The 27,922-nt window shown below is 43.9% G+C and overlaps 1 protein-coding gene and 1 long non-coding RNA gene across 11 annotated transcripts in view; one reads left to right on the forward strand and one right to left on the reverse strand.

Annotated features, from left to right (window-relative positions):
- Positions 1–401: 401 nt before the first annotated feature.
- SLITRK2 (SLIT and NTRK like family member 2) lies at positions 402–10,177 on the reverse strand. 3 transcript variants are annotated; one of them, XR_006283854.1, is made up of 3 exons: positions 9,348–9,634; positions 4,050–8,922; positions 409–3,426 (listed from the first exon to the last, which is right to left on the reverse strand). XR_006283854.1 is itself a non-coding variant. In XM_037909552.2 (2 exons), the coding sequence occupies exon 2, from the start codon at positions 8,875–8,877 to the stop codon at positions 6,301–6,303; it is 2,577 nt and encodes an 858-aa protein (XP_037765480.1). In that variant the 5' UTR covers positions 8,878–8,922; positions 10,056–10,177; the 3' UTR covers positions 402–6,300. The 3 variants fall into 3 exon arrangements, 2 of the variants coding, with proteins under 2 accessions (XP_037765480.1, XP_037765479.1); XM_037909552.2 differs by lacking the exon at positions 9,348–9,634 and adding an exon at positions 10,056–10,177 and having other exon boundaries at positions 402–8,922; XM_037909551.2 differs by having other exon boundaries at positions 402–8,922.
- The window catches only part of LOC119567063, a 29,140-nt gene continuing 11,376 nt past the window's right edge, over positions 10,159–27,922 (forward strand). For 3 of the 8 annotated variants that reach the window (XR_006283859.1, XR_006283857.1, XR_006283855.1), the window contains exons 1-4: positions 10,159–10,408; positions 17,731–18,169; positions 18,434–18,894; positions 24,197–24,477. This is a non-coding gene — a long non-coding RNA (uncharacterized LOC119567063). Of the gene's footprint in view, positions 10,409–10,499; positions 11,443–17,730; positions 18,895–24,196; positions 24,478–27,922 lie in introns of those variants that run through there. The other 5 variants (XR_006283858.1, XR_006283861.1, XR_006283860.1 and 2 more) reach the window with 5 other exon arrangements.

Consider the following 27,922-nt stretch of genomic DNA (forward strand, 5'->3'; position numbering starts at 1 on the left):
AACTGACATAAGACTTATTATTGAAATGGAGGAAGCAAGAGAAACAAGCTAGTTCATGCAAGCCACCTCAGTGGAGTGACACTCAAAATGGAAATCAAAACAATTTTTAAAAAAAAAAGTGTCTGATATAATATCAGTGGTTTCGAGAGAAAATATTTTACAGCCTTTTCATGGAAACAACAATCTCAAAAGGAGATAGCTACACCAGGTCCATATGCAATCACTGTACCAGCTCCAACAAAACCAGCATTCCTCAAATGGTCCCACTGCCTGCTACTTAGAGGCTAATTAGCACCCGGCACTTCTGCACTCAAGAGCAAGAGGCATGGTGAATGGAGAAGTCACAGGGAATCAATGCTGCTGAAACACAAGTCATAGCCAGAGAGAAACCTGCATCTGGCATTGCAGACATTTCAGAATAATTTTTGTACAATAGTTATTGCTACTGCTTGCAAAGACACAAGTTAATCACCTCCATTTCAAAATGGTAACGCCATCTTATGCTCACGATCTTTACTTTCAAGGTCAGCAAAGTACGGATTGGTCTCGTTTCCTAACGAGTAACACATATTAATTTGATCACAGCAGGGGAGAAACATGTACTTCATATGCCCTTATGAAAAGCTGGTTTCAACTAAGGCCCTTAGAAGTGAATGGACTACAGGATCTATTACATAGTTAATCCATGGCATTTTTAAAAAAGTATATTAATGAGTGACAAGGAAATATTCTAACTAGGTTTATTCTTGGTAACTGTATTATGGTTATTAGACATCTACAGCCAAGCTGTAACAACAGTGCTATATTTGTAGACATGTACAGACATAGGGTAATAAACAAGAAAGCAATAAAAACCTTGCTAATCCCAAACACTTCAATTACGTGAATGTACTTTAGGATAAATGAAGTCTATCTGACCTCTAATTTCATCTATCCAGATACAAAACACTATGTAATGAAAGCCACTACTGTAGTCAAATGGGTGACTTTGTTCATAATCTCAACAATAAAATTAGACTTCATGATTTCTCATATTTCAAACATTACTAATATTCTTGAACTTCTCTGGTCTGTAATATGATTAAAAGCCAACCGCTCCTCCATAATTTCTTCCATTCAAAACGATCTACTCAGTATATTCACAAACATGTCAATAGTCCACTTCCAAAAAGGAAAAAAAAACCCTCTCATTAATCCACCTCTCTTATTATCCAGGATTAAAAACAAAAACTTAGTCAAAATGATTGGCCCCATGCCCAGAAAAAACGATGAGATTGATAATACAGACTTAATAATCCCCTTCCTAAAGAATCACTTTTTCTACTTCTTCTACAGAATGCTTTGAAAAAAGAATTGAAAACAAACAAAAAAAAAAACCCTGAGAAACGTCACATCTCCCAGAAAAGTTTATTACTCTGTATTTTTTGGTAAATAGGAATGCTTCCACTATGTTAATTGACATTCGCCATCTGCTATAGTGGTAATATGTGAAATCACAAACTGTATCAGTGATTAGCCTGGAAGAGCCTAAAACATTTCATTAACATTTCCAGTATCTCATTTCACTCATGAGCAGTTTAAAATTATGGCATTTGTATTCTGATGCAAGGTCAATCTTCTTTTTGAAAGTGTTTTATTTTTGCAATTCAAGTTGTTTACACCATTATCTTGACACAAATAGTTACAACTTAAAACTAAGAAAAAATGGGTTTCTTGGTTTCTTTTTTTTATAAACTAAAAACAAAGAAAAAAGATTGATGTGCAATTCTCTGTAGATACAAAAAGAATTTATAGGTGCTTTTCATCCCAAAGCACCCACATTCGACAGGGATCACTTCAGCCACCAACAATATGCATCCACCTCAGAGGTGGAATAAGGCAGATGTTTAACAGTGCACAGCAACAACACGCAACAGTTTAGGGACAGAAACGAAGAATTCAACACCCAGAGGGCATTAGGGAGGCAGAATGTAGTTACTATGGTTTAAGATTACTAATCTGCCAAGCCTCATGCAGAACGTCCCTCAGCAAAGGCAGAGCAGTTCTTAGATTGGGTAGCACATGTTAAATCCACTGTGGATGCAAGAGCACTGCTCTGTTTTAGAAGCCGGCCAGCTAGCCTCTTCTTCCAGCTGAAGAGGACCACACAGCGGCAGGGGAAGGGAACTGCTACGTGCAGCTCCCTCTAGTGCTAAGGCCCATGTTTACCATGACGGTTAGGCAGCAGCATCCAAGAAAGACACACACTGCTTCTGTCAAAGGAGGCAGAAAGAAGGGGAACTTGACTGCCCAGGCTGAATCACTCCCTTTGGTGCTGAAATTCAGCGTCAGGGAAATAGGGCACAGGACGAGCTTGTCTGTGAGGAAAGGGGGACAGCAGAGAAGGATACATCTGAGGAGAGCGCTTGAATCAGTGCAGGGAAAGAGCTTGCAGAAGGTGATTAGGCAGCTTGGAAGGCAAAGAGAGTCGAGGCGGTGAAGAAAACTGCGAGGAGAACAGAATCTTCAGGGGGGAAGGAAGCAGACAACCTGGAGGCTTTACAAAGTCACAAGCAGCAGAGGGTGGCACACTGAGAGATAGCATACCGTGGCCCTTCTACCAATCTTTTCTTTTTGAGGGGAGAGGGGGGTTTACAATGTCAACCTCTAGCAATTACCCAAACTAGAAGCTGGCCAGAATAGGAGCTCTAGTGAAAAGTGCCATGGACACCACTGACTGCAGTTCTCTCTCTCAATCTCCCTATCGAGAAAACGAGCATTTACAAATAAGCAGACAGGAAAGACAGGTGTGTCACACATGCAATAGAATTTCTCCTAGGAGATGCCCGCCTAGGAACCATAGACCAAATTCTATCCTCAGTTACACCTTTCCTTATACCCATCCCCCCATGCACAGGCCTGTACATCAGGGTAGCGTTCGGCCTCATCTCATCAGGTGTTCATGGTGGGTCAACTTCTGATAACCTTATTTAGATCTTACTTTACCAGTAGCCCTATTGATTTAATGCTCTATATCCAGAGAGACAAACGTAGGCAGTCTTTTTTTTTTGCACTGCAAATAGCTACATAGTTTTAGTACTGTGCCACCCTATCTCACCCATCATCTTTAATCTGGGGGCCATTCTGTCATGCGTCATAAATACATCAATTTACCAGGAAAAGAAACGCTTTTCATCTTATTTTATACAGAGACAGTCTTCCACTGATTTGGTCACTCTTTTTTTCCACAGGTGAGCTCTGGAAAGGAGCCATCAACCAGGGAGATCTTTTCAGATTGCTGCTAACTATGAGGCTGCTACCAAGGCAGGCATCATCTCCTAGGAGCAAGAAGCAGCCGCCACTACTGCCTAGCAAGGGAGGCCGACAGATCTTCCACAGGACAGCAGCTGAGAGGCACAACTTGCTCTATCAGAAGCAGCATTTTAACTGTTAAAGAAAAAGAAATCTCTCAAACCTATGCAAGCTGTGAATAAAATTAAAGTTTAATAATATATAACAAACAAGATCCTAGAATAAAAATTGTTTTGAAAAGTTTGCACTGATAAGGCAAATCAAAATGCATTTACTAAATAAAATACATTAATAGATCTGAAAAAAAAAATGTAAAGGAAAACAATACCTGAAAAATCTCTCTTTGCCATCGAGGCGAACCATGTGCAAAACTCAGGGAAGCAAAACAAACATAAAAATTGAACCATAAATAGCTACTAAATGAATTCATAATCTGCGTGCTACCATGTTGTTCTTAAACATTATAGAATTGAAAACCCAAATTTGCAGAAGACAAGGAAATTTTGCATTGGTTCTGCTGTTTGGAGAAGGGAGGAAGACGATTTACTAATAACTCCAGATACAGAAAAGTGCCAGTCTTTGCAAACGGTACTAAAAGGGAATTTAGAAAGAGTTAATGCAGCAAACCCCATCACAAAACGGTCACTTTAAGTAATCCCTACACCTGATTTTCCTAGTTTTCTCAGCAATAAATACATTTAGTTGTATCCCGTGTCCCAGACATAAGACAATAGTATTGGAAGCTCTCAAATAAGTACCTCACCCAAAGATGGATGCTATTCCAGGCAAATATTCCAACTTCAACTAATATGATAATACTTCTCCTCCTTCTTGAAATGAGACCATTTTGAAGACTGATTCTTCAGTGGTTCATTGCAGCACTTCAGTTTTAAACCTGATCTAATGAGCAGCAATAGAAGTTACGGCCTCTAAAGATAAGCAATTGACAAGTTAGCATATTAATGTACTCATATGTCACATAAGTCACTAGAAAACAGTTTGCAGCATGACCCATATATTTGACCCTATACATGCAAACCTTGTTTACTTCTTAAATATAAAGCTACTTCCTGCTGGCAAAAGTCCTGATTAAAATAACACAGATTGTAGTAATTTATAACGAAAATCTATTGCTTAAAATTCCTCAAAGTTGCAGATAATATATCATTAGTTAGAGTAAAGCTTTAAAAATCAGTCAGCAGAGTCCACTTCAATCTCTGCATGATAATAAAGGATTATTATGTGGAGTAACCTATTTATGAAAAGGAAACAGTGTGCTTCTTTCAGACCCCATCAATTGCTTTAATAAGGAATTGAAAAGCCTGGCCTACTTTATATGCAGATCACCATCCCAGTTGCATAAGGATTTACAATAGACAAAACAAAACTTTTTGTTGTAAATAAGGGCTGTTTGTTGAAATCACACAATGTTTGGATCTAAAAATTATTTACAGGCTACTAAGGCTCTATAAAGTTTGTGTATCTCACTTGTTAATTAAAATGTTTTCAATATTCTTCAGGAAGGAAAGAAATGTACATTTTAGATGTGAAGGTAAAGATTCAAGTAACACAAGCCCAAGTCTAAGGCAGAACAGAAAACATATTGACTATGTTTACTGATGTTCTTATTAAAACCCATATTGAGATTAAAAGGTAATTGATTAATAAACCCCTCTAAAAATTTAAACTACTGTATTTAGTAGGAGTTGTTTATCAACTGGGTTAGGATTGCTGCACTGTTACTTTCTATTTAGATAGGGAAAACATGAAATTGTTCACATTGCTGAAAGTTAGTATGATGTATCTATCAATCTCTAGCAGACTGAGGGGACCCAGGTTCTAATCTCACTTCTGAAGTTTCTTTGCAAGTTTGTTTATTCATTTACGTGTATGGCTGTGTGTTTAATGAGGTTGTGTGGCGGCCCCTGCTGGTGTGCATGCTTATTTTAAAAGTACTACACCTGGCAAGAAAACAAACTGGTAATTCCAATTAAGTTAGAAAAATAAACTCTGTTGTTAAATGTATAAAAATATCTAATTTAATGCAGAAAATATACATTACAAGTAGAGTAATGTTTTATTTAGTATGAAAAAATCTTAAACCACTGAACATTATTGGCTGTGTTAGAGCTGCAGTGTAATGAATTGAGAAGGGACATTAATTGTTCAGTTCACTATGATGTCATGTTAAATGTCTTTTATTAATGAACTGTTACTCCCATCTGAGGCAGCTGATTACCTCTAGTCCATTGCTAAGTCCTCTTAGTTGATTTCAATGAATCACTTAAACCAAACCCAAAGGGGGGGAAAAAAATCCAAATAATTTACAGTTCAATCTATAAAGTCCTAGAACTACATTCCCTTAAAGAAGGTCTGGCTTCCTATAACTCAAGCAAGATGGTTTGATTTAATGCAGCTGACATATAGATCTATTTTACATTTTTTTAATTTCAAAAATACAACACATTAAAATAGGTTCAATTTATCAAAGCTAAGAGCAACAATTAAGTAATAATGTACTTAAAGTGCAAAGGCACTTTAACACAAGAAAGTGATGCCCAGTGGCTATACTTGTAATTGAAACAGCAGTATTGTATATTATTATTTACAAAAAAAGTTATAGTCCAGGAAAAAGATCTTTGGAGATCTTCTACATAATACATTACCTTTCCACTTTAAATTGAAGAGAAAAAAAAAGTCCCCCTTCCTCCCAACTCAAAAAAAAAAGAGAATTATGCAAAAATCTATTGTCGAAACATTCATTTGCAGAGACAGTTCCTAAGGGGAGGGAAAAAAGAAGAAAGATGTAGAAATAACTTAAAGGGACCTTTGCAAAAGCAACACTACACCCTCAGCACAGTATAAGAGGGTTGTGTTTGCTTGTTTTCAGAATTTAAAAAGTGGAAATATTGAGAATGTGACAAGTCACACTGATTCAGAGCTCAATACCAATCAAGTTTGACTTTAAGACCCTTTTAAAATGCCTCCTCCTCCCCCCCCAATCCACCCTCACAGCTGACTAATTGCAGTTTGTTTTTCCAGAACTTCGAGGTAGTCTGGTTCCGTTTGTAGCTTTCCTTGCAGCAAAGGATGCTCGGGTTTAGACTGTTCTGCAAAATATTTCCTGGGTGTTCCATACAAAACAGTCTTATTTATCCTGTCCTGGTTTTGGCGTCTGGATTCATAGGAAGGAGCAAACTGCCTTTTGGGTAAGGTGCAAAAGTTATAATGAACAACCCCTCCACTGGGGAGTTCCTTGACCCTCTCTGCAATGTTTTGATACAGCAGCTCTGGCTCCCTTGGCGAGGACTGCTTTTCCAGCAATTCAGCGGCACTGATTGTAAATGCAAGGCTGGCGGAGTCTTCCTTTTTGTGGTCAAGATTGCTATAGCTAAACTCATGGAGATTCCTGTAGTATGCAACTGGATCCCCTTCCTTTTGCATGTAGATTGGGTTTTGGCACATCTGCCCGACAGGAGGGGGGATGTAGTTATAAACATGCCCTTCAGTTTTATCGTGGCTCTCCATGTTGTAAGACCCATACTGCAGCTGAAATGAACTTATGTCTAAGTTGTTTGCACTGTTGGGCACGCTTGGCACTCCCTTTCGGCGTTTCAGAACAAAGACAAACAAGCCTGCCCCAAAACAGACAGACAAGATAAACACAACCAGCAAGCCTAAAATTAAGATAGAGAGTGGAACTTCTGTGTGTATTTCTGGATAGGAGCTGGGCGAGACGCTAAGGGACTGTGGTGTGTCTGTGTTATGACTCATAGAGAAGAGAGTAGAATCTGACAAGTTAGGGTTCTCTGGACAGATGGCCTCTTTGCTCAGGAATTTCAGATGTTCTCCTGAGTGCTTAGCTGGAGACTCGCATATGACCTCATTGATAACTACAGGGGGACTTGACTGTTGATTGTTCTGCTCAGTGACATGCTCTATCCAGTTCCTGAGCCCCATTATGTCACACGTGCAATCCCAAGGATTTTCTTGGAGGTCTATCTGAATTAAAGCCGAGAGCTGGTCAAGGATGCCTCTCACAGGCAAGTATGAGAAGTGGTTGTTCCTCAGATTGAGCCTCGTGAGGGAAGTACCACCAAACACATTATCAGGCAAAGACCTCAGCAAGTTGTTGTTCAGAAATAATAGATGAAGGTTGCTCAGAGCATCAAAAGTGCGTGGCAGGATTTCCTTAATGACATTATACTCTAAGTAGAGATACTGCAAGCTCTGCAGTCCATTGAACATAGAAGGGTACAAGATTTCAAGGTAATTGCCATTGAGATAAAGTCTGCGTAAACTGGTGAGGTTTGTAAAGGCACCTTCCTGTATCACTGCAATCCTGTTGTTTCCTAAATGTAACAAATCCAGAGAGCTGTATTCAAGGAGATCAGTTTTATAAACAACCTGTAGATAATTACTTGTAAGGTAAAGTTTCTTTGGACTGGTGGGTTTGGGGTGGAGATCTGAGATGTTACTGATCTTTTTCTCTTGGCAGTTAACATTTAGACCATTGTCAGAGCTTTGTGAAGTGCAGACACAGCCACTTGGGCAGGTGATGGGCACAGGGGACTTGGTCTGGTAAACCATGATAGGTCCGAAAATTTGCCTGTCTTTTGACACCGTGACCCGAGGCGTTGGACGGTTCCTCGTTTTGGGTGGCCGGCTGGCTTTTGGGGCTCTGGTGGGGCTGACGGCAGGGTTGGCCGTGGGTGAGAGCCTCTGGATGTGCGTGTCTGAGTGGGAAGGGTGCTTTTCCCTCTGGTGAGAGTCACTGGAACTTTTCCGAGGGCAGAGGTCTTGCCGCGTGAGCTGGGTCACGTCCTTCCCATGCAGCCGGAAGGGCGTCTCACAGACGATCTCCCCGACAAAGACGGTGATGGTGTCCAGCCAGGCTTTGAGGGGGAGCAGGTCGCAGGTGCAATTCCAAGGGTTCTCCTCCAGCTGGATCTCCATGATCCCACCAATGTGCTCCAGGATGCCAGCGAAGGGCAACATCTTCAGCCTGTTCCCCCTCAGGTCCAGGTGGGTGAGCAGGACGAAGCGGAAGACGTTGCTGGGCAGGGACAGCAGGAGGTTGTCGTTGAGGATGAGGACTTTCAGCTTGTTGAGCTGGCTGAAGGCTCCGGCCTCTATGGCACTGATATAGTTGTAATCGGCCTGCAGGTATTCCAGGCTCTCCAGGCCCAGGAAGGTGTCCTCCCGGAGCACCTCCAGCCTGTTGTTGTTGAGGTGCAGCCTCTTGAGGGTCCGCAGGCCACTGAAGGCCCCGGTGCGGATCTCCTGCATGTCGTTGTTGCCCAGGTGCAGGGTCACGGCGTTGGAATAGTTGACGAACTCATTGGGGTGCAGGCGGGTGAGGGCGTTGCCGCTGAGGAACAGCTGGTAGATCTTGGAGGGGGGCGGCTGCAGCAGGCTGACGGTGGTGAAGCCTTTGTTCTCGCAGTTGATGTTCAGCACGTTCTCCTTCTCCTCGCAGGGGCAGCGGCTCCGGCTGCAAATGTCTTTGGCGGGCTTGCGGCTCTCCGTCGTGGGCGAGATCCCAGCCACTGTCAACACACTGAGCAACCAGACCCCCTTCAGCATCTTTAGGCGCCGCGCGGGTCCCAGCTCCGGTACCTGCAGACAAACCTGCAAGCAGGTGGGGAGGGGAAGGAGAACCCCAGTTAAGGAAGCCAGGAAAAGGGGGAGCAACAAGGCAGATCAGGGCAAAAGCCCCCCCACACACACACACCCTCCTCCCACTGGCCCTGGGGGCAGCTCGCCCTGCCCCAGCCCCTGCTAACCCCCTGCCCCCCGAGTTACCCCAAAACTGGCTCAGACCCCCCCCCGTCTCCAAACAGCTGCAGGGGACCCCCCCCCCACACACACCCAGCAGAGCCCCTCCCGCTGCAGAGCCGCCTGCCTCTGCTCAGCCCCGAGCGGCCCCGCTCCCGGGCGGCTCCTTGCGCCCCGACTCCGAGCGCTCCCCCGACCCGGGCGGCGCCAGCGGGGAGCCCCGGACCCCCCGAGCCCGCGCTCTCCCCCCCCCGCCCCCGCAGGGCCGCGGTACTCACGCCTCAGGACCGCACCCGGCTCCCCGCCCGCGCACCGACCCACGCGCTCCGCATCCCGCCGGCCGCCGGGGAGACCGGCCGCCCCGCGCCGCGCTGCGGTCCCGGCGGCAGCAAGAGGCGGCCGCTCCGCATGGAAGTTTCGCCCCGCGGGCTGGGCAGGGGGAGAGACGCCGCCGCCGCCGCTCCCGTCCCGGCTGCAGCCCGCGCCCCGCCGCTGCGCCGAGCGGTTTGAATCCCGAGGCTTTTGCAGGCTGCCCTTGGACGGAGCCGGGGCTGACGTCACGCCCGGGGATGGGGCTGCCGGGGGGAGGCACGTCTCTCCCCCCCCCCTTCCCTCCCCGCCCCACTCCCGCCCCGCAGCCTCTTCTTGCGGGGTCCCCCCCACAACCCCGCTCCGCTGCCTCCGGAGCGCTGAGCTCGCCGCTACACCGGCAGCGTGGCCCTCCCCAGCAGCCGGGGGAGGGGGCGGCAAAAGCCGGCTTCACCTGGATCCTGCCAGGGTTTGGCCCCCGAGTCTCCCCCCCCCGACCCATTTCCACCCCCCCACCGCAGTCGCACGGTCCAAAGCCAAGAGGCGTCCAGCAGCTTCGGCTGCACACCAAAATCTGGCGGCCGGAGCAGAGGGTTCCGCAAAAAACCCGGAGCCGGCATCCGGATCCAGCCAAATTTTGGCCCCGACCCTCGCCCCGCAACATCCCTAGCGCCTACCTCCGTACCCAACGCTGGGAGAGCTGCAAAGCCACCTAAGGGGGTCTGAACACGCCCGCCTCCCCCTCCGCGGGGGTTGACAGGGAATGGAAGAGGTGTTTCGAAATCCCTTACGCTGCTTGGAGTGGCTCAGCCAAGAGCTGACCAGGCTCAAACAACATATAATGTGATCATTCACACCGGCTAGACTATCTGGGCTGCCAAACTGCCAGGGTTACGGTATGAGATTTGGCTGCCGCTAGAAAAGAACGAGATGTCAGAGCCGGGTTGCTGGGGCTTCACTTAAGCACAATGCATTGGATACAGTTTTATCTGATGTAAAAGGAGGGCTGAACTTGCTGTCTGTTGAGAAGGTAAAACTTTGGGGGGGGGAGGTCTATCGGGGGGAAGGACAAGATCATTCATGACGATTGTTTTCCGGTGCTCCTGTGCCAAGATGCAGTATTACCAGAGTTTTATAGCGGGGGATCTCTATTTATGAAGTTAAACGTAGAGATTTTCTGGCCAAAAATTTGCTGGACCTGGCAACACCTAGGTGTCTGCTGTACGAGGTTGTGCGGCTGTTTAACCAGGTTGTGTAGGAGCTCAGATTTTAGGAACAGCAACATGTGTTGCCTATTCTGCTGGGGGCTTGGGGGGGGGGGGGGGGGGGTCAAAAATAGGATAAGAGCCATCAGGCTTCCAGCACTGGATAGATGTCTCTGAGATGGTGCTGAGCAGGGATGCACTGGCTTGGCGTTGCAATCTGAGCAGCTGCACTTATTCTCTGTTTAGGTATTTTAGGAAATGGGGAGGGGGAGCCTGAAAAAAAGGATCAGGGTGTTGGAGTCACATTTTTGCAATGCTGCTGCTCCAGCCCGCAATAGGGTCTGAATTTTTGGGTGCCCTAGGAGCTGTTACATGTTTCCCCACACACACATACAGTACAGCGTGGGGCCAAAATTTGCCAAGATCCATGTACTGGATCCAGAATTTTGCAGTGGGATGCATCAACGTCCAGAATTTTTTGCAGCCGTTTTTTGCTTGTTTTCTCATTCGACATTAGAATTTGAGGGCAAAATTTGGCTGGATTCAGAAGCATATATATGCTGGGTCCAGGTTTTTGTAGTGCTCCTGCTCTGGATGATTATTTTTTTTCCAGTAGGCATGTTTAGATTGTTCTCTATTTTGAGGATACAATTTGGAGACTTTGGGACTAAAGATATGCAGGACTTTCCTGGGGGGAATACTTTGGAGTGCCAGTGCCCGCACACACAGGCATTTCCCTCCCCCCCCCCCCCCGGCCTCCTTCCATGCACCACACCTATACACAACACTGTAACATCCTTAACACTCTCTTGAGAAATGCACAACTCTCTCCAACAGACTGCAAAAGCAGAAGGCAACAGTAAGTCCACTGCATTTCTTTCTGATGGCTTTATGTATGCATGTGCGGTTTTGTGCATGAACTATTTTGACATGTAGTGTGTACTGGTGTTAAAGTGTCCTGTCCTGGACTTGGTTTGTGGGACTGTATATGCTGGACTTGCATACCTGTGTCTTAGAACCAAGGTGCATTTATGTCAGTTGCTAATGATGTCTGTGGAAAGAGTATTCACACACTGCGCATCTCAGCAGTAATTGCCAGCTGTATGTGGGATGGAAGGAACAGCATGTCAGGGGATGGCAGAAGTAATAAGCACAGAGAAGATGCTGATGCCATTACACTACACGTACATATGTACAATGATCACGGTAGTAGGAGGAGTAAAGGGGATATTTAGGAGCAAAGTTATGATTTTCTCAGTACACCATAAATGTTTTATAATCCCTTTACTTAACAAGTAAATGGTAAAAGCATTTGCTTTTCTGCCTGTTTCCCCCCCTCCCCTTGACTTCATTTAATTAAAGCCAGATCAATTCCAGGCATTAGGATTGTGGGGTAGCCTCAATCTGATGGTGGCCTTCAACAAACTTCAATTTTATACTTACATTCTCGGTTGTCAAAGGAGTCAACAGGCAGAGAGGCTGAAGTGGTTTAGGGAGATGCTGGTTTCTGCCCAGAAATGCTGGCTTTCCAGACAATTTTTGTTATCCCCCACACCTCCCCCCACACACACTTGGAGGAAAAGACTCATAGATCAGGTCATTTGTGATCATCTAGTCTGATCTCCTGCCTAACACAAACAATAGGACTTACCTGAATTAATTCCTGTTGGAAGTAGAGCACATCTTTTAGAAAAAAACATTCAGTCTTGATTTAACAATTTTGTGTGATGGAGAATCTACCTTGGTAAGTTATTCCAATTGTGAATTACCTTCACTGTTAAAAATTTGCACCTTATTTCAAGTTTAAATTGTTCTAGCTTCAGTTTCCAGCTACAGGATCTTTTTATATCTTTGTCTGCTACATTGACGTCCCCTCTCTTATCGAATCTCTGTTCTCCATGTAGATATTTTTCAAGTGTAGAAGGATAGGAATGAACTGAAGGACTCGCTTGATCCAAGCCTAGACAGCTTCAAATAGTGTGAGAGCACCTTATGCAGGTTAAATATGCTACAGCAGATGGAGGCTCCTGCATGGTCTTAGAGCCTGCATGGTATCCCTTGGCTATTAAAAAGAATTGAATACAATATAGGGATACAAAGTGCTACACAGATCAATACCCTTACAGAACTCCGCTAACCATACTGTCTTCCTCTTCATAGGTGTGGATATCATGGGGCAGGTTTTCTAACTCCGTAGAAACATGGACTGGGGGAGACTTTCTTCAGTCATAATATCAGATTTTCTGAAGGAAGAAAAGTTGGTGAGGGTCAAACACCTTTCCATATACAGGTGGTAAAAATTTCTGGCAAAAATCTCATCATCCAGTAAAAGAGGAATGAAAAAAGGGAGAGACCTTCTCTAAGGTCCTGTGGTGTGAGATGCAAGACGAGAATGGGAAATCTCTAGAAAGCTTATGCTCAAATAAATTTATTAGTCTCTAAGGTGCCACAAGTACTCCTTATTTTTTTTCTAGAAAGGTAGAAACTCAGCTGAATTTCTGTTAGGTGAGCAATAGCTACCTTTACTCATCAGCTGGAAACCATTGCCCCAAGGTGAACGTGTGCTGGAATGGCTAGGTGGTCTGAATGCATTTGTCAGGAATGGGTACATGAAATGCTTCACCGTCCTGTTAGTTAAACAAGGGGTTAAGACTTGAGCAGTGAAATGATGTCTGCAAAGCATTTGCATCCTTGCATTCTCCTTGTTGCTGAAGTTTTAACATCTATTTCAGTAGCTCTTGGTATTCCAGCCCATCTCTCCTTGAGCTACATAATCTGAGGACTGTAATCATCTCACAGACACAAACCAATCCACTAAGTCTCAATGAGGGAAAGTGGCAATTTTTCACACTACTTCTGTCCCCAAATGGTGCTAGTGCTTAGGGTCCTGAGATAAGCTCATAGACTTCATTACCTCTCTGTGTGCGCTCCCAGAGTCATCTGCCTGTGTGTGTTTTCCTAGATATGTCCGGGTGGGTGGACGGCTTGAGACATTGTCACTCTGTGAGTGTGTGTGTGTGTGTGTAGTCATTGTTACATTGTGAGATATTTTTATTCTTTACTAACAGTGATTATTAAGAAAATAAACAGTTACTGTATTTAGCAGTAAACAGGAAAAATACTTGTGTCTTGTAGTATAAGGCTTTATCTCAGCCAGCAGCAATAAAAAGCATGTTGTAAAGACGAGGGAGAAAGAGGAGGATCCTGCTGCACCGGCTTCCTTTGGGGAATGGAGGAAAAGGGATGGGAATGCGACAGTCAATGTGAAGGGCAGAGAGGGGAGAGAACAGGCAGACTCTGCCCACAACCTGGGTGCCTTGATTTCTTTTCTTCCTCACAACTGATGCTCAGCAGCAAACCGGGGAGTGTGTGCACCTGCGAGAGGCAGAGATGCTGCCTCCACCAAAGAGCCACCAGACACCCCAGCTGAGGTGGTGGACAACTTACCACACAGCCCAGTGGCTACCTGCAATGTGGGCTGCTGGGTTGGAGTTTGCCCAATAGGCTGAAATGTTTAACTGGCAAGGCTATTGACTAGAATTTCTTAAGCCCTGTGATGCATTTATTTAATTCAGTTCCCCTGCCCTCCCCAGTACCCTAAGATCTCTGTGCTGTATTGGGATTGTGTTTATTAATATTTCATGACCATTTACTATGTAAATAAAATAACTCAATGATACAACTTAAAACAAACCTGCTATCAACTCCTATTCCCAGCTCCAGGCTCCTGCAGGAACTGAAATCCTAACCAGGAATTTACATTGTTTTAAGGGCCACTCTCTCCTCTCTAGAGCTGAAGAGGTCACTCCCATCATCACCATTGTTTTGCATCATTTTTGTAGAATACTGATTTTTTTAAAAATAAAAATCATATATTTTCTGAGTTATAACAACAAAATCTGCTTCAGTATGAAACTGGATATACAAGCACTTGGGGGGGGAAAAACAACAATTCTCCAGTCTGCTAATGCATTGGGTACATCGATACATTCAGTACCATGTTATTACCAACACATATTTCCTTAGCTTGAGCCCACTCCCTTCAATCTTTACTTGAAAAAACCTCCTCCTCCATCCCCACCCATTGATGTGAGGCCCAATTCAGCACAACACGTGTTTAAATGTATGCAAGTTCATATGTCCATCCATATTCAGCAAAGCATTTAGGCCTGATCCAAAGACTATTGAAGTCAATGGAAAGAATCCAACAGACTTCAATGGGTCTGGGATTATTTCTTTAAACAAACGCTTAACTTGAAGTCTCATTGAGTTAAACAGGCTAAGTATCTGCTTAGATGCTTTGCAGAATCCCTTAAATGGGAGTTTTACCCTGATAGGGACAGCAGGACTGGTTTTTCTAATGACAGATATTCCCATGATATACATCAATGGATTTATTGTTTCTTTCATTGTGAGAGGGTAACTATTAAACAGCTAATGCAACTACTTAAAATAAATTAATAATAGGGTTCCTTTTATGTATAATCTATGTTGAATATATTGTAAACATATTTTTAAATGTGAGTGTCCAGTTCTGCAAACACTTACGATGTGAGTATCTTTAATCATGCAGAATCCCACTGAACACAATGATCTTCTTGCATGGTATGTACTTTGGTACCTCAGCACTCATCTTTGCATGCTTCACCTTAACATTTAAGGTCAAATATGCAGTAGGTTATGCAGGTACTGTTAATATTCATTGGTCCAAATCTGACTGTGAGATATGTCTTGCTTTATTATACAGTAAACACCATAGCTAAATATGTTCCCTTATTATTTGTATGGCAGTAATGCTGAAAGAACCACAATCAGGATTCAAATCCTAATGTCCCAATGGCATATATAGAATGGCATGTGAAACAACAAGAGCAAAGGGTGAAATTCACCCTGTACAGAGAGCCAGCCCAACCAATTATACCCCACCAAAGTTCCCAATTAAGTCCTCAAAACACAGCTTAAGCGGGACTTCACTGGACATTAGTCTTTGTGCTGGCTTTCCGCACAAAGGTGACTTTCACTTGGAGTGACTAATTCATAGTAAATAATGTATTCCACTAAGTTAGCCTCTTTGTCTTGTTTTCTTGAATTTATTTAATTGAAATTACTCACCAGATAATTTCTATGAATAATCATGGCCTGTGGATTATATTTCAGCACTTCACTGTGAGCATTTGTATTCAATATGCCAAATGTGAGCGCTGTCATTTATTTCTCAGTACACACGAAGGTCACGTGTTACTGCTTTTGCACCACGGTTAGTACAAAAATTACCCAGATTAAGGTTTCCAGCGTGAGTACTTGGACATGCAAATTCAGAATGTGCTTTCTGCAAATAGAAATGACTATTCATTTACAATTCAATATGTCTAGGTGTTGGGTGAGGATTACTACACACTCAGATTCATTAATTCAAACCCTTATTTGAACCAAAAGTATGGTCTTGTGTTTGCAATTGCTATAAAAAGCAATGAATGACAGATCTATAGAAGAAATATTGATCAGTGGCTTCTCTTGGGGCTTAGACTGGTTATGATGGATTTCTCCTAGAAGTTTCTGACTATGCCCTTCCACTCTAGCATATTTATACCTTTCAACATTATCTGACCATCATAATTTGTATAATACGCCTGTGCAGACTTCAGGTTACATACCTTTTGCTGTCCACGTTATTTTCATTTCATCATGTCACCATACGCCATATTGGGATTTTCCTGCTTTTCCTAATTATAGGGACTTTTTGGCATTATATTTTGTGTATTAAGAGGGTATGATTAACTTCCTTATCTGTGTCCTCCAACACAGTAGAAAACACCACATTTATCCTACATAGCTAGAAGCATCATTTAAGCAAGTCCACATGGAGCAACACTCATGTCAAACAAAGACTAGGCCAAAGTCAGTTAGCCTAGCATAAGTCTGACTTTGGCCTGTAGAAACGATCCACGCTGATATTTCCAACACATGCACATTTCTTCAATTAAACTCACTCACAACGATATTTGTAGAAAGCAAACAGGAAAAGGGGTGCAAATGGCCAAAGCAAATTCAGTATGGTTAACTTGAGCAAATATTTGCAGGGTTGGGGTTTTATTTATTTTAAAATATTTGCCCCTTTCTAAAACTACTACTGTGTTCGCAATCCCCTGCAATATTAAGTCACAATGGGATGGGTTAAATAGGGAGCATTACATTTTAGCTCTGCAATTTGTGAATGTTGTGGTTTCAAATCAGACTCTCATCATTATTTCTAAGGCTATTTCTAAGGCCCTGTTTCTTCAAACACATGCATGAAGACAGTGGGACTACTCATCTGTGTAAATTATTTGTGCAAGATTGAGGTCTTGGTGTTGCTGGTTTCTGTGGAGCTTTTCGGTGGCAGTAATCATAAAACACAGTGCTGACCAAGAGGCCACCTAGAATCAGTAGTAATGAGGAACTATGCTGAAAAGGCAAGCAATATCTCTCTGAAAAGGGGGCACAGTAACAGCTAAGGAAGAAAAAAAGTCAGTGCTCATCTCTGTTCTGGTTTTCACTGGACAGAAAAGCCATATCTAAGAACACAAAGATTTTCCCCTCTCCCTGGCCACTGGAGACAGTTTCAGTTTTAGCTGCAGCCTCCTTTCGTACAAACCCTGCTGCCTTTGAACAATATTCACCTAGCTAAAGAATACCCTACAGTATTTCTCTTTGTAGAGGACAGGCTGCTGCAGATATTGAGTTTGACATCTGAAGATGTATAATTCAGAGTGGCAAAAGGAAAATGGATGAGGCATTTAAAGCTTATCAGAATGGCAGTTGCATTGATAGTGTGTGAAGAAGTCAATGGAAAATGGTGAAAAAACCCCAAATATATATATTTGTATGAAAGGAGCACTCAGAGGTCCCATTGTGCTAGGCACTGGACAAACACATATAAAGATAGGGGTGAAAGCCTGGCACTATTGAAGTCAATGGCTAAACTCCTATAGACTTCAGTAGGGCCAGGATTTCATCCCTGGTCTCTGCCCCGATCTATAATATATATGTATCCCATGATACTCTTGGCATTTCATACCATCTATCAAGGGCATGTGTGTTTAAATGACTCCCCATCTCCTCATATTTCACCTTCCCTTTCTACCTTTCAACATTTTCCCCCCTGCAGATGGATCACTGAAGGAGACTTTGATGTCATAAACCCAAGATTATGACTTCATGATGAAGCAGCGAGAGAAGCCAGGATGAGAGAAGGAAAATAGAACACATTCATCTTTCGTAACCAGCAATGATTAAAAGGGGAGTCCAGAAAATTTGACAAAAAACGGAATGTTATAAATTTTCTCCTGAATGTCTTTGCTTCCAAGCTACTATGCTGATTGACATCTGGTCTTTCTAGCTATTCAAGTAGAAGCCAATCGGGATCAAATTTATCACTGGTGACATCAATAGAGTTTCACCAGGATGACCTGGGACCTTTATGCCTCTAGGGGGAAGATACCGAGAGATCTCAAATGCAAGAATCACAGCACTTTATATGCTTCTTCAGCCTCACCTACATTATGAAAGCTTGCTGTGTGCTCATCTTAATTAGCTGTTTTACCAATGTAACTATCTATCTTTTAAAAATACATTTACATCATCAACATGCCATGGGGCCTAATTTTGCCACCCATACGCTCGTTGAATAATACCTTATTCTGTGAATAGTTTGAATGGGCTACTCCTCAACAGGAGTAGAGGTGGCAAAATTTGGCTCGAAGTTAACTCCAGGAACAATCTGATTGTAATTAACAAAATATGTTTGGTGTTAATTTTGCTCATTTTCTTGTTGATTTTTGATATTAGTGTTATTTATTCTTGTGTTGCAGGAGCACCTAGGAGCTTCAGTCATGGACCAGGCACCCATCATGCTGGGCATTATACAAACAGAACACAGAGATGGTGTCTGCCTCAAATAGTTTACAATGATATGCTGAAAATTTGACTTTTTTTTCCCCCTTTGGCTGGATCTTAAATGGAGAAAATGTTGGTTTGTTTTTATTTTAAACAAAAAAAGTACAACTAAATTGACAACTTGCATGCCAGGGTTTTACTTGATGCAGTTTGAGACAGCTGAGATGGTATATCAACCACCCCTCTTGCAATGAGATTTATAATGGAAATGCGGACAAGACGCCTATCTTTGGAGATGGCACCGTGCACTGCTTTAAAAGCTTGTTATGAATGTTAACTGGTTATCTGAAGAGTTTTCTTTTTCCACCTGTAGGCAGCCCAGGGCACAGGCTCGGTAATACCATTTAACGAATGCATGAAAACACAGGATGCTTATGTGAGTATTAGAATGGCTGGCATTGCTGCAAACAGTGTTGCAATTTTATTTTCAAAGTTTAATCAATAATAAGCTGTTTGATATTGCTATGTACTTGGAGAAGAGCATTTCCTTAGGATGACAGCTAAACAACTTTCCCACGGTTTCATGTCTGTATTTGGGTTTTAATCAGTCTGCTCGGGGGATTGTCATGAACGTCAGTACTACACAAAATAAATAGAAGGCAAGCCACAAAATGGTCATGCAGTTAGGGTGGTAATTGTTCACCCAGCATGCAGGTAGCCCACCATATTCTGGCTTTTGCAAATCGGAGCACTGGTGAAATTCACAGTTATTTAATTCCCACTTACCGTAAGCCCTAATAGCTCATGCCAGAGAGGGCTTTGATGGCTTAATTGGTGCATGGGCCTTATGCTGGCTTTCTGCACGGGGTGACTCTCACCCTGAGTGACAGCAGGCAAGGACAGCAGGCAACCTATAGGCAGGGCACCATGCTGCAATGCAGCCCCTCAGCCTATAGGCTACCTCATAGCCTGAAAGAGTGTCTGTTGCAAAGTACCTTCCACCTGGGGTGTCACAGTAGGACCACTGGATCCACCTAATCACAGATTCCTTGTCTCTGCCTTCAGATCTTCCCTGGGCCCGAGACTTTTTAGGGCCCACCTGGATTCCCTCTCAGTGGTGCCCAGGGGGTCCAGAGAATCATCTGAGCAGCCAGCCTGTGCGGCACTCTCCCCATGCACCACACAGCCCACCGCAGAGGCTTTGTGGGCTCTCTGTGCACTGGGTGGATGTCACTCTTTCTGGGAACACCTTTTGTTTGTTGTTGTTTGTTCAAAACTATACCAATTCAGAGAGCTGACCCTTGACAGAGTTAACCTTTAGCAGGTCACCAGCACCGAAGAACACATTTCCTGAAGTGCCAGTAAGAAAGTGCTAGATAACAAAAAACAAAAATGGCTTTGTCCTCTACATTGCAAAAATTTGCACAGAAGCTGGGCTGGCTCCACAAAATAGATCTCTAGGAGCCTGCTCAGTGTGGAAGACAAGATGATTTATTAAATCTGGCACTGTGAGGGCACACGGTATCAGCTTGGAGATAACCTTCGGCGGGGAACTCTCTCACAGACAAAGCATAGTAAGTGGTAGGCGCTTGGAAGACAAGAAAGCAGAGGCATTTCAGGTAATTTGCCCTGAATGTAATGAACTGCCATTAACATTCATGCCCTCCTACTGATGTCGATGGAAGCTCTGTGCATGGCACCATTGCGGGATATAGGCCTAAAGGCATAGGGTCTGGTTCTGCTCTCAGTTTCCAAAGCAGCTGCACTGAAGGCAAAGGAATTACATCAAGATACAATCAGTGTGAAATCAGGGTCTCCCCTTGGCGTGTGCTTACCTCTCTTTAATGCTAATAAGAGTAAAGAGAAAAGTGAATGAGACTACGAAGCTTTAGTTACTGTAGTTGCTTTAACTTTCATCAAGAATATATTGTTGGAATTCCCAGTTGCTGTACTTCTAAGACATTGCTTTAGGTTTTCATACAGCCGGGGGGACACACATAAGATTCAAAATAATTCACTCAGGATAGCAAAGGAAAACTTCAGTTTAGTTAAAAGAAACGAGGTTTTCTTACTAAAAATGAGTAAATCACTGATTCCTTGGGATACCTTTGCTCATGTTGAATCGTACCTGATGCATTGATTAGTGCCCATAGGGCCACCTAGTGGAATAAGGTACTACTCAATATCACAGTCTGACCCCCCAGGTCTTGCTCCTTAATCAAAACTCCATTAAATGAGACCCATGGTTTGTAGCAAAAGACATTCTATGCTGCATTAAAATGCATTGGAAAGGCTGGAGCCTAAGTTTTAAGGGTTAATTGGATCCCACAAAGAAGAATTAACTGAGCTGTTTTCTCTCTTTTTAAAAGAACCTTTATAGTTATTGTAATCTCTACTTTATTTCCACACAGGGCAACCAAAATACAGGATATTTTTCACATTTTAATGGGTTTTTTGAACAAAATGGTTTTAACAAGTAATGTACAGATTTTGATTTATCTATAATGTCCATACTGTAGTCTCATTGCATGATGATTTATACACCAGATCTTCATAGGCATGCATCTGAGCTTGACTATTAACCTTTAGTTATGTTTTACTATGTGCTAATGTTATTCGCTTCTCCAGTGTTAAAGGAGAATTTGATTTTCAGATGCTTACCTCTTGTTTGGAAAATAATAGCCTAAGGCACTGCTATTCAACAACTACTCCGGGGAGGTTGAAGTTCTAGCCAACCAGGTTTTTCAGGCTCCCATTGCTCACCCGCTGAGGAACTCTACTCTTGATTCAGGAATATAAATAATCTGCTTCCTTTCCACTGAGCTTGGATGTTTGTCGTTGGCTACATGAAAACATGAGTCCTTGTATCCATGTATGGAAAGTAGACAAGTGACCTGACTCCCTGTCAAGAGAAAAATCACTTCCACACACCAGAGAGAGCTCTCAGAGCCTGTCTAACCCTGCCGGCACAGCCCGATCACTTGATGGGAACATGCAGTTTGTGATAATAGATTTAGATCACGGCTGATGACTGCCTTTTCAGGGGTCTGCCTTATGATTCCCCGTTACACACCTTCCCAAATTTCTTCCATCGGCATAGGGTTGAGGATGCTGTTATCTGTTTTCGCTGCCTACCCTTGCTTATGTGCAGCACACATAGAGAAGAGAATAGCTTGCAGATTGGGAAAATCATCTTTTTCCTTCAGCTTAAAGCTGAATTGATTGTTTTTTGGAGGGGGATAGATAGGAATTAAATTTCTAGTTCTCCCCACCCCACTGCAGCACCTCCCAATTTCCTCCCACATCCCTGTGTGTGTGTAGGCGCACGCGCACATGGGGGAGGGGGGAAGGGACGACCAGGGCGTATATGTACTGTTTCTATAAATCTATAGCGAGAACCCAGGCCAGAGGAAGCTGGGGAAAGCTCTAGGCAGAGGCAAAGATAGAGTAACTTCAAGACGCATACTGTTTTCTCCATTCTAATACAGTTCCTTGTTCAGTGTCAAATGAAAGCAGCTTTCTGTAGATCCTTTACTATTGTCATAGGGGAATTTTAATAGGAGTTGGACACCCGTTTCCATTAGGTGCCTTTGTAAATCCCAGCCCGAGTAGTTTATTTTGTATTTAGTGAGATGTGTGTTGTTGTTTACCATCGTCGTTATGGTAACTCCCAGAGGTCCCAATCAAGTCAAAGAGAAAATCTGCCATGAAACGTATAATAGATTCTGATGATATTGAAAGACGGAAGTTGTATGTCAGGGATAGCCTCATAAAGGATGAGCCTTTTTAAAGAGAAAGCTACCGCACTCTATCTGGGTAACCAATACAATAGAAACGCTACACTCATAGTTCTGTGCACACTGCTAATATAAACCCGTCCTTGCTTGGCATCTACAAACTCCTGAAACCAGCATATTATCCTGTGAACAGGCAGAATGCCATCCCAACAGATGAGCCCAAGTAGGCAGCCAAGGTATCATGTAGGATCATCAAGTGTGTTTATTAAGGTCAGGGCTCCTGGAAAGCCAAATGGCAAGGGGAGCCTGTCTAGGGTTCTGTGCCTCCCATAGGTTTACTGGGTTGACCATAAGCACTCCAGCTCTGATCTGAATTAATGTCAAAAATAAAAAAATAGTTCACACGGCTCTTCTGTTAACACCAGGGGAGTCACTGTGTAGTTAACAGTAACTGACTAAGGGAATGATGAATGCAAAGGACGAGTGCTGGTGTATGTTTGTGTGGTGGGATAGGATTGGAGAAGATGAGAAGTCTTGATGCACAGAAATGTAAAGGAAACATCATGGTAACACAAGGGAAATACGTTGTTTGAAATTAGGGATGGTAGCAAGCAGGGGGAGTAGAGGGAAAGGAGTCCCAAGACTTCTCCATATAAACTCCACTCTCTGTATTGGTGCACATGCGTATCAAAATTCTTCCCTCCACATCCTTTGACCTCTTCAGAAATAGACAGCCAGTGCCAAAACGCTCTTTTTTAAAGGTTGTGTGTGCTGGGTCATTTTTGAATAGCTAGTTAGAAATGCTGACATCTTTACTGATGAGAGCCCTATGGAATTAACAAGTCAGCACAGAAACACACAGTCGCTTAATATTTGGAGGCAAATCATGCCCCGCTGCTACCCTGTGTGTGGAGAACTCTGCATCCAGCAGAACCAAATACATTTCTGTCATGTAGGCAGGATGGGAGGCAAATAGCCTTGTGGGAGGATCCCTCCCCAGTAAACATCAGCCCTACTCAGGTTGTTTGCAGGAATGAGAATCTGCCCTATTACGGCTAAGTGGAAGGATTTCCATTTTTTCAGGGATGTTAACATCAACAAAGCCGTGGAAATATATCTTGCACCAGTCAGTAAAATGCCTACACTGCAGTATTTTTCCCATTGCAATAATCAGTGATTGTATTGCAATCCCTTCTACCATCACTCAAAAACAAATCAAGATATATTGCAAGTCAGGTCACTGGTGCAATCATATATGGAAGGACAGTGGAATCTCATTTGGAAAAGAAGGATGCATAGCCTTCTTTTGTCCACGTGAGAGGAGGATGAAAAGCTTCATTTGAATTTGTGTTCAAGCATCACAAGAGTCTCCATTATGTTACATGTTCAGGGCTTTAACCTATGACCCCCATTACGGGGCCAAATACAGACCTTGCTGCAGTAGGACACACTGGAGGGATTCCGGATGGCAAAGCCAGAATTCCTCATGGAGACTGTTAGGAGACACATGCTATACAGGCAGCTAATGCAACCTTTGTAAATGGAGCAGTGTGAAGGGAAGGTGTAATCTTTTCGGGAAGCTAATGCTGCTAGTGTCACGAAGCTTGAAGCAGTACTCAAGTATAGCAAGTGCTGGAACCAATCTGGACCCCTGCACAAGGAAGCAAGATGGGTGGGGTAATTCTCCTTAGGGTCTCTACCTTATTAGCTATCACTTGTATTGTGGCAATGCCTTGGAACACCCATCAAGAACCAGGGTGCCATTGTGCAAGGTGCTGTACAAAAATATCCTTGCACAATTTTGCGGCCAAAGGCACAAAAGGAGCCTTCTAAATTTGATAAACTGGTGACAGAAATTGCAATCCTCAGGATGTTTTCAATCAGTAGTAAACTACATCACTTTGTATCAGTAAGCAAATAGTTCTTTAATATCTCTCTGGCTACTAGAGAACAGCTCGTCGATATTTGACTATGCACAAACATATCAATATTTTCTTACAGGTGGACTGGCTGCACAGATTTCAACTAAACCACACACTGAACTCTGCACACAGTATTCATTAGCAAAGGGATCAGCCTACATTGTTGCGTGGTGCATACTAACTAGATGTTTCCATAGTTCTAGGGCATGGGAATTGCTTCAACCTACTCCACTTATGCTCATGTTCCTCCCAGCTCAGCATTTGGAACCCAGCATTCTGCATTGAACAGTTCCACTCTGCACAGTCTCTACTGGTGCATTTGGCTACTCAGTGGCACACGCGGGATTTGCACATGTTGAGGTGGGTTACATCAAGTGCACTTATCTAAAAATGTAACTTTGGATTGAGATGCTAGTTGTGAAATTCAAGTGATTTGTACATGGAGCAGAAGTGGCAGACACACACAAATCAGATTTTTCTTTGGGTAAAAGTACTTTTTTTCTGACTGCTGCCTTGAAGTTTGGGGTTGGGGGAGTCACTTCCCTTTCACTAACAGGATATTATAGACCTGCAGCTATACCATATCCGCTCTTTCTCTCTCTCTCACACACACAAGCATGCAAATAGCCAAGAAGAGAAAATATCCCCCCCTCAAAATAAATAGATCTCACATTACATCCCAGACCCCTTCTCCCTTCCTTTGCCTGCCTTTTGCCTATAGTTCTTAGTCTTAATATAAATGCAGGTTATCCCCTATTAATTCAGTTTATCTGGTTGAGGTCAAGGGTCAATCTTGACCAGTAAATCAAAATAAAAGAGGTGAACCTGAGCCTTTACTAGGGAAAAGGTTGTAGTTAAGTCAGGATCCACTAATATGCATTAGTGAACCCTGACCAGAGGTGAAAGTAAGCCGGTACGCTCTGGTACAGCATACCGGTAAGAGCCGGTGCGCCGTACCAGGACTGGCTTTCCGAGAGGGCAATTTAAAGCCCTGGGATAGCGGCGGAGGGGCTGCGGTGGAGATTTAAAGGGCCCCGGAGCTCCAGCCGCTGCTACCCCGCCCCCCGGGGCCCTTTAAATCCCGGCCTGAGCCCTGCTGGCCGAGCCCTGGTATAGCAGCGGCAGGGCTCTGGCAGGGATTTAAAGGGCCCTGGAGCTCCAACCGCCGCAACTGCCCTGGGGCCCTTTAAATCCCCGCCTGAGCCCTGCTGCCCGAGCCCTGGGGTAGCGGTCGCCGGGCTCCATCGGGGATTTCAAGAGCCCCGGGGCTCCAGCTGCCGCTACCGCCCCGGCCCTTTAAATGCTACCCCAGGGCTTCAGCAGCAGGGCTCCGGCGGGGATTTAAAGGGCCGGGCAGTAGCGGTGGCTGGAGGTCCGGGGCTCTTTAAATCCCCACTACCGCCCCGGCCCTTTAAATCCCCGCTGGAGCCCTGCTGCTGAAGCCCTGGGGTAGCATTTAAAGGGCCAGGGCGGTAGCGGCAGCTGGAGCCCCGGGGCTCTTGAAATCCCCGATGGAGGCCGCCGACCGCTACCCCAGGGCTCGGTCAGCAGGGCTCAGGCGGGGATTTAAAGGGCTCGGGGCTCCGGCAGCTGCTACCACAGCGGAGCCCCAGGCCCTTTAAAGCTCTGCCAGAGCCCAGAGCCCTGGGGTAGCGGTGGCAGCCTGGAGCCCCCAGGGCTCCTCAGTGACTTAAAGGGCCCGGGGCTCTGCTGTGGTAGCAGCAGCTGGAGCCCTGGGCCCTTTAAATTGCCCCTGAGCCCTGGGGCTCCCAGCCGCCTCTGCAGCTGGTAGCTCGGGGGTGATTTAAAGGGCCCCGGGCTCCCAGCCGCCACTACCGCAGCAGGAGCCCTGGCCCTTTAAATCAAGATTTAAGGCCACTCCTCTTCCAGTTGAGGCCATGCCCCCTGCTCGGGACTCCAGCATACCGGTAAGTTCTCTAACTTACTTTCACCCCTGACCCAAGCTTGTGTTCTTCTCTTAATATAAACACTCTATGTTTTCTACTTAAGCCTGTACATTGTTAGGGTCAGGGACCTGCTTCTCCCTAACATACTTGTAGACAAAATCAATCATTTTATATTCTCTAGGACGTAATAGATGAGAGACCTCTTAGGACACTTAACATGTCCTAGGAAGTGGTGCCAGCAATCCAGAAGGTGATACACTTCCTTTTGACCCAGTGCTTAATGATATCCCAGCAGGGTGTTAGGGTGAATTGGGTTACTACAAGTGCTGTATTTCAGATCAGACATAAAAGACTCCAGACTTCTTTTTCACAATAATGGTGGGTTAGTTCTGGTATCCTGGCAAAATTCCAATTAGGTAATTACATTCTGCCTCCTGAAAATTCCCCCTTCACCTTCTGTCCTAGAATATTTTATGATGTTGCTATGACCGCTTTAAAAAGCTTACTTCATTTTACTTCAGAAATGGCTGTGTTCCAGTGGTGAGTGAAGTGTCCCCTGTATGCATATGTCTAAATGTTCAAAAGATTTTCAATCAAGTCTCTAGATCTAAAAGTTGACACCTACATTTTTGCACACTTACTTTTGAGAGCCATGTTTTTGCATACAAATCGACTGAACTCTGGATGTGAAAACTGGGCCAAATCCTGCTCGCTCCTTGAAGTCAAGGGGACTACTTGCATGAGTAAGGCTATATCTACACTAGAGAGCTTATAGCGGCATGGCTGTACCAATGCAGCTATGCTGCTGTAAGATCTCTCGCGTAGCTGCTCTCTGCGAATGGGAGAGAGCTCTCCCTTTAACATAATTAAACCACCCCCCAAAAGAGTGACAGTAGCTATGTCTGTGGGGGAAGCTTTCCCACCGACATAGCACTGTCCACACCAATGCGTTTGTCAGTGTAATTTATGTCACTCAGAGGGGTGTTTTTTCAAGCCCCCGAGTGACCTATTGACATAAGTGGTAGTGTAGACATAGCTTTAGGCAAGCAATATCAGAAACCGTATTTGTCTGTACAAATGAGCTAGTGCATTTTGTGCACCTAGAGTGGTTTACCACGTTACCAAAAAAAAAAAAAAAAAAAACAAGCACTCTTAGGTGTGCAAATTTGGAGATTTCTTCAGAAACTATGCTGCAATAGTTTACAATTGAGTTGAGAGGGATTACAGAGTTTATAATCTATAGGGAGGCTAATCCAGAAGATGACAGTAGCCTACTATGTGGAAGACCTGGGTTCAAATCCTGTGTTCTACCATGCACTTCCTGTATGATCTTGGGCAAGCCACTTAGTCCCCCCCCGTGCCTCAATTTTCCATCTCTAAAACTGTAAACAGGTGCTGTGGGATGTTGTACACTGATATTTTAGATGACATTAAAGATGCAATACACTACAGATTGTGAAGATCTCAGTAATGGAGACCCTATAAGTACCTAAGGGATAAATTTGTCCAGAATCTTTGGATTTGGAAACAAATGAGCCTATGTAAATAAGAATTGGTGCTATTATGATATACAAGTGACATGGAGCATTCAAATTCTAGAAAAAGGCCGGAATGGGAGTTCCTTTTCATGCATAAAATATATTGGGTAATGATTATGTAGGATGAGCAAAAAAAAAAAAAAAATTGTGTTTGTGCCTTGTGTTGAAAAAATTCATCATGTTCATCCCTGGACAAGTGTAATGCTGCAAATGTCAATGTCTGCAGGGTCTATCTGCCATATAAATGCCAATCAGATACATTTACACTTCTAAGGAGAAGATTTAGCTTGTGCATTTGACTTTTCATGTTGCTTTCAACATTTGTTTGTGATTTCTCACCTAATTTCAGTTTGTGCACTA

This window comes from Chelonia mydas, chromosome 9 (assembly GCF_015237465.2).
Source record: "Chelonia mydas isolate rCheMyd1 chromosome 9, rCheMyd1.pri.v2, whole genome shotgun sequence".
Lineage (NCBI taxonomy): Eukaryota > Metazoa > Chordata > Testudines > Cheloniidae > Chelonia > Chelonia mydas.

Excerpts from the sequence above, each read along its gene's own strand:
- SLITRK2 (XM_037909552.2), bottom strand. The coding sequence starts at position 8,877 with ATGCTGAAGGGGGTCTGGTTGCTCAGTGTGTTGACAGTGGCTGGGATC.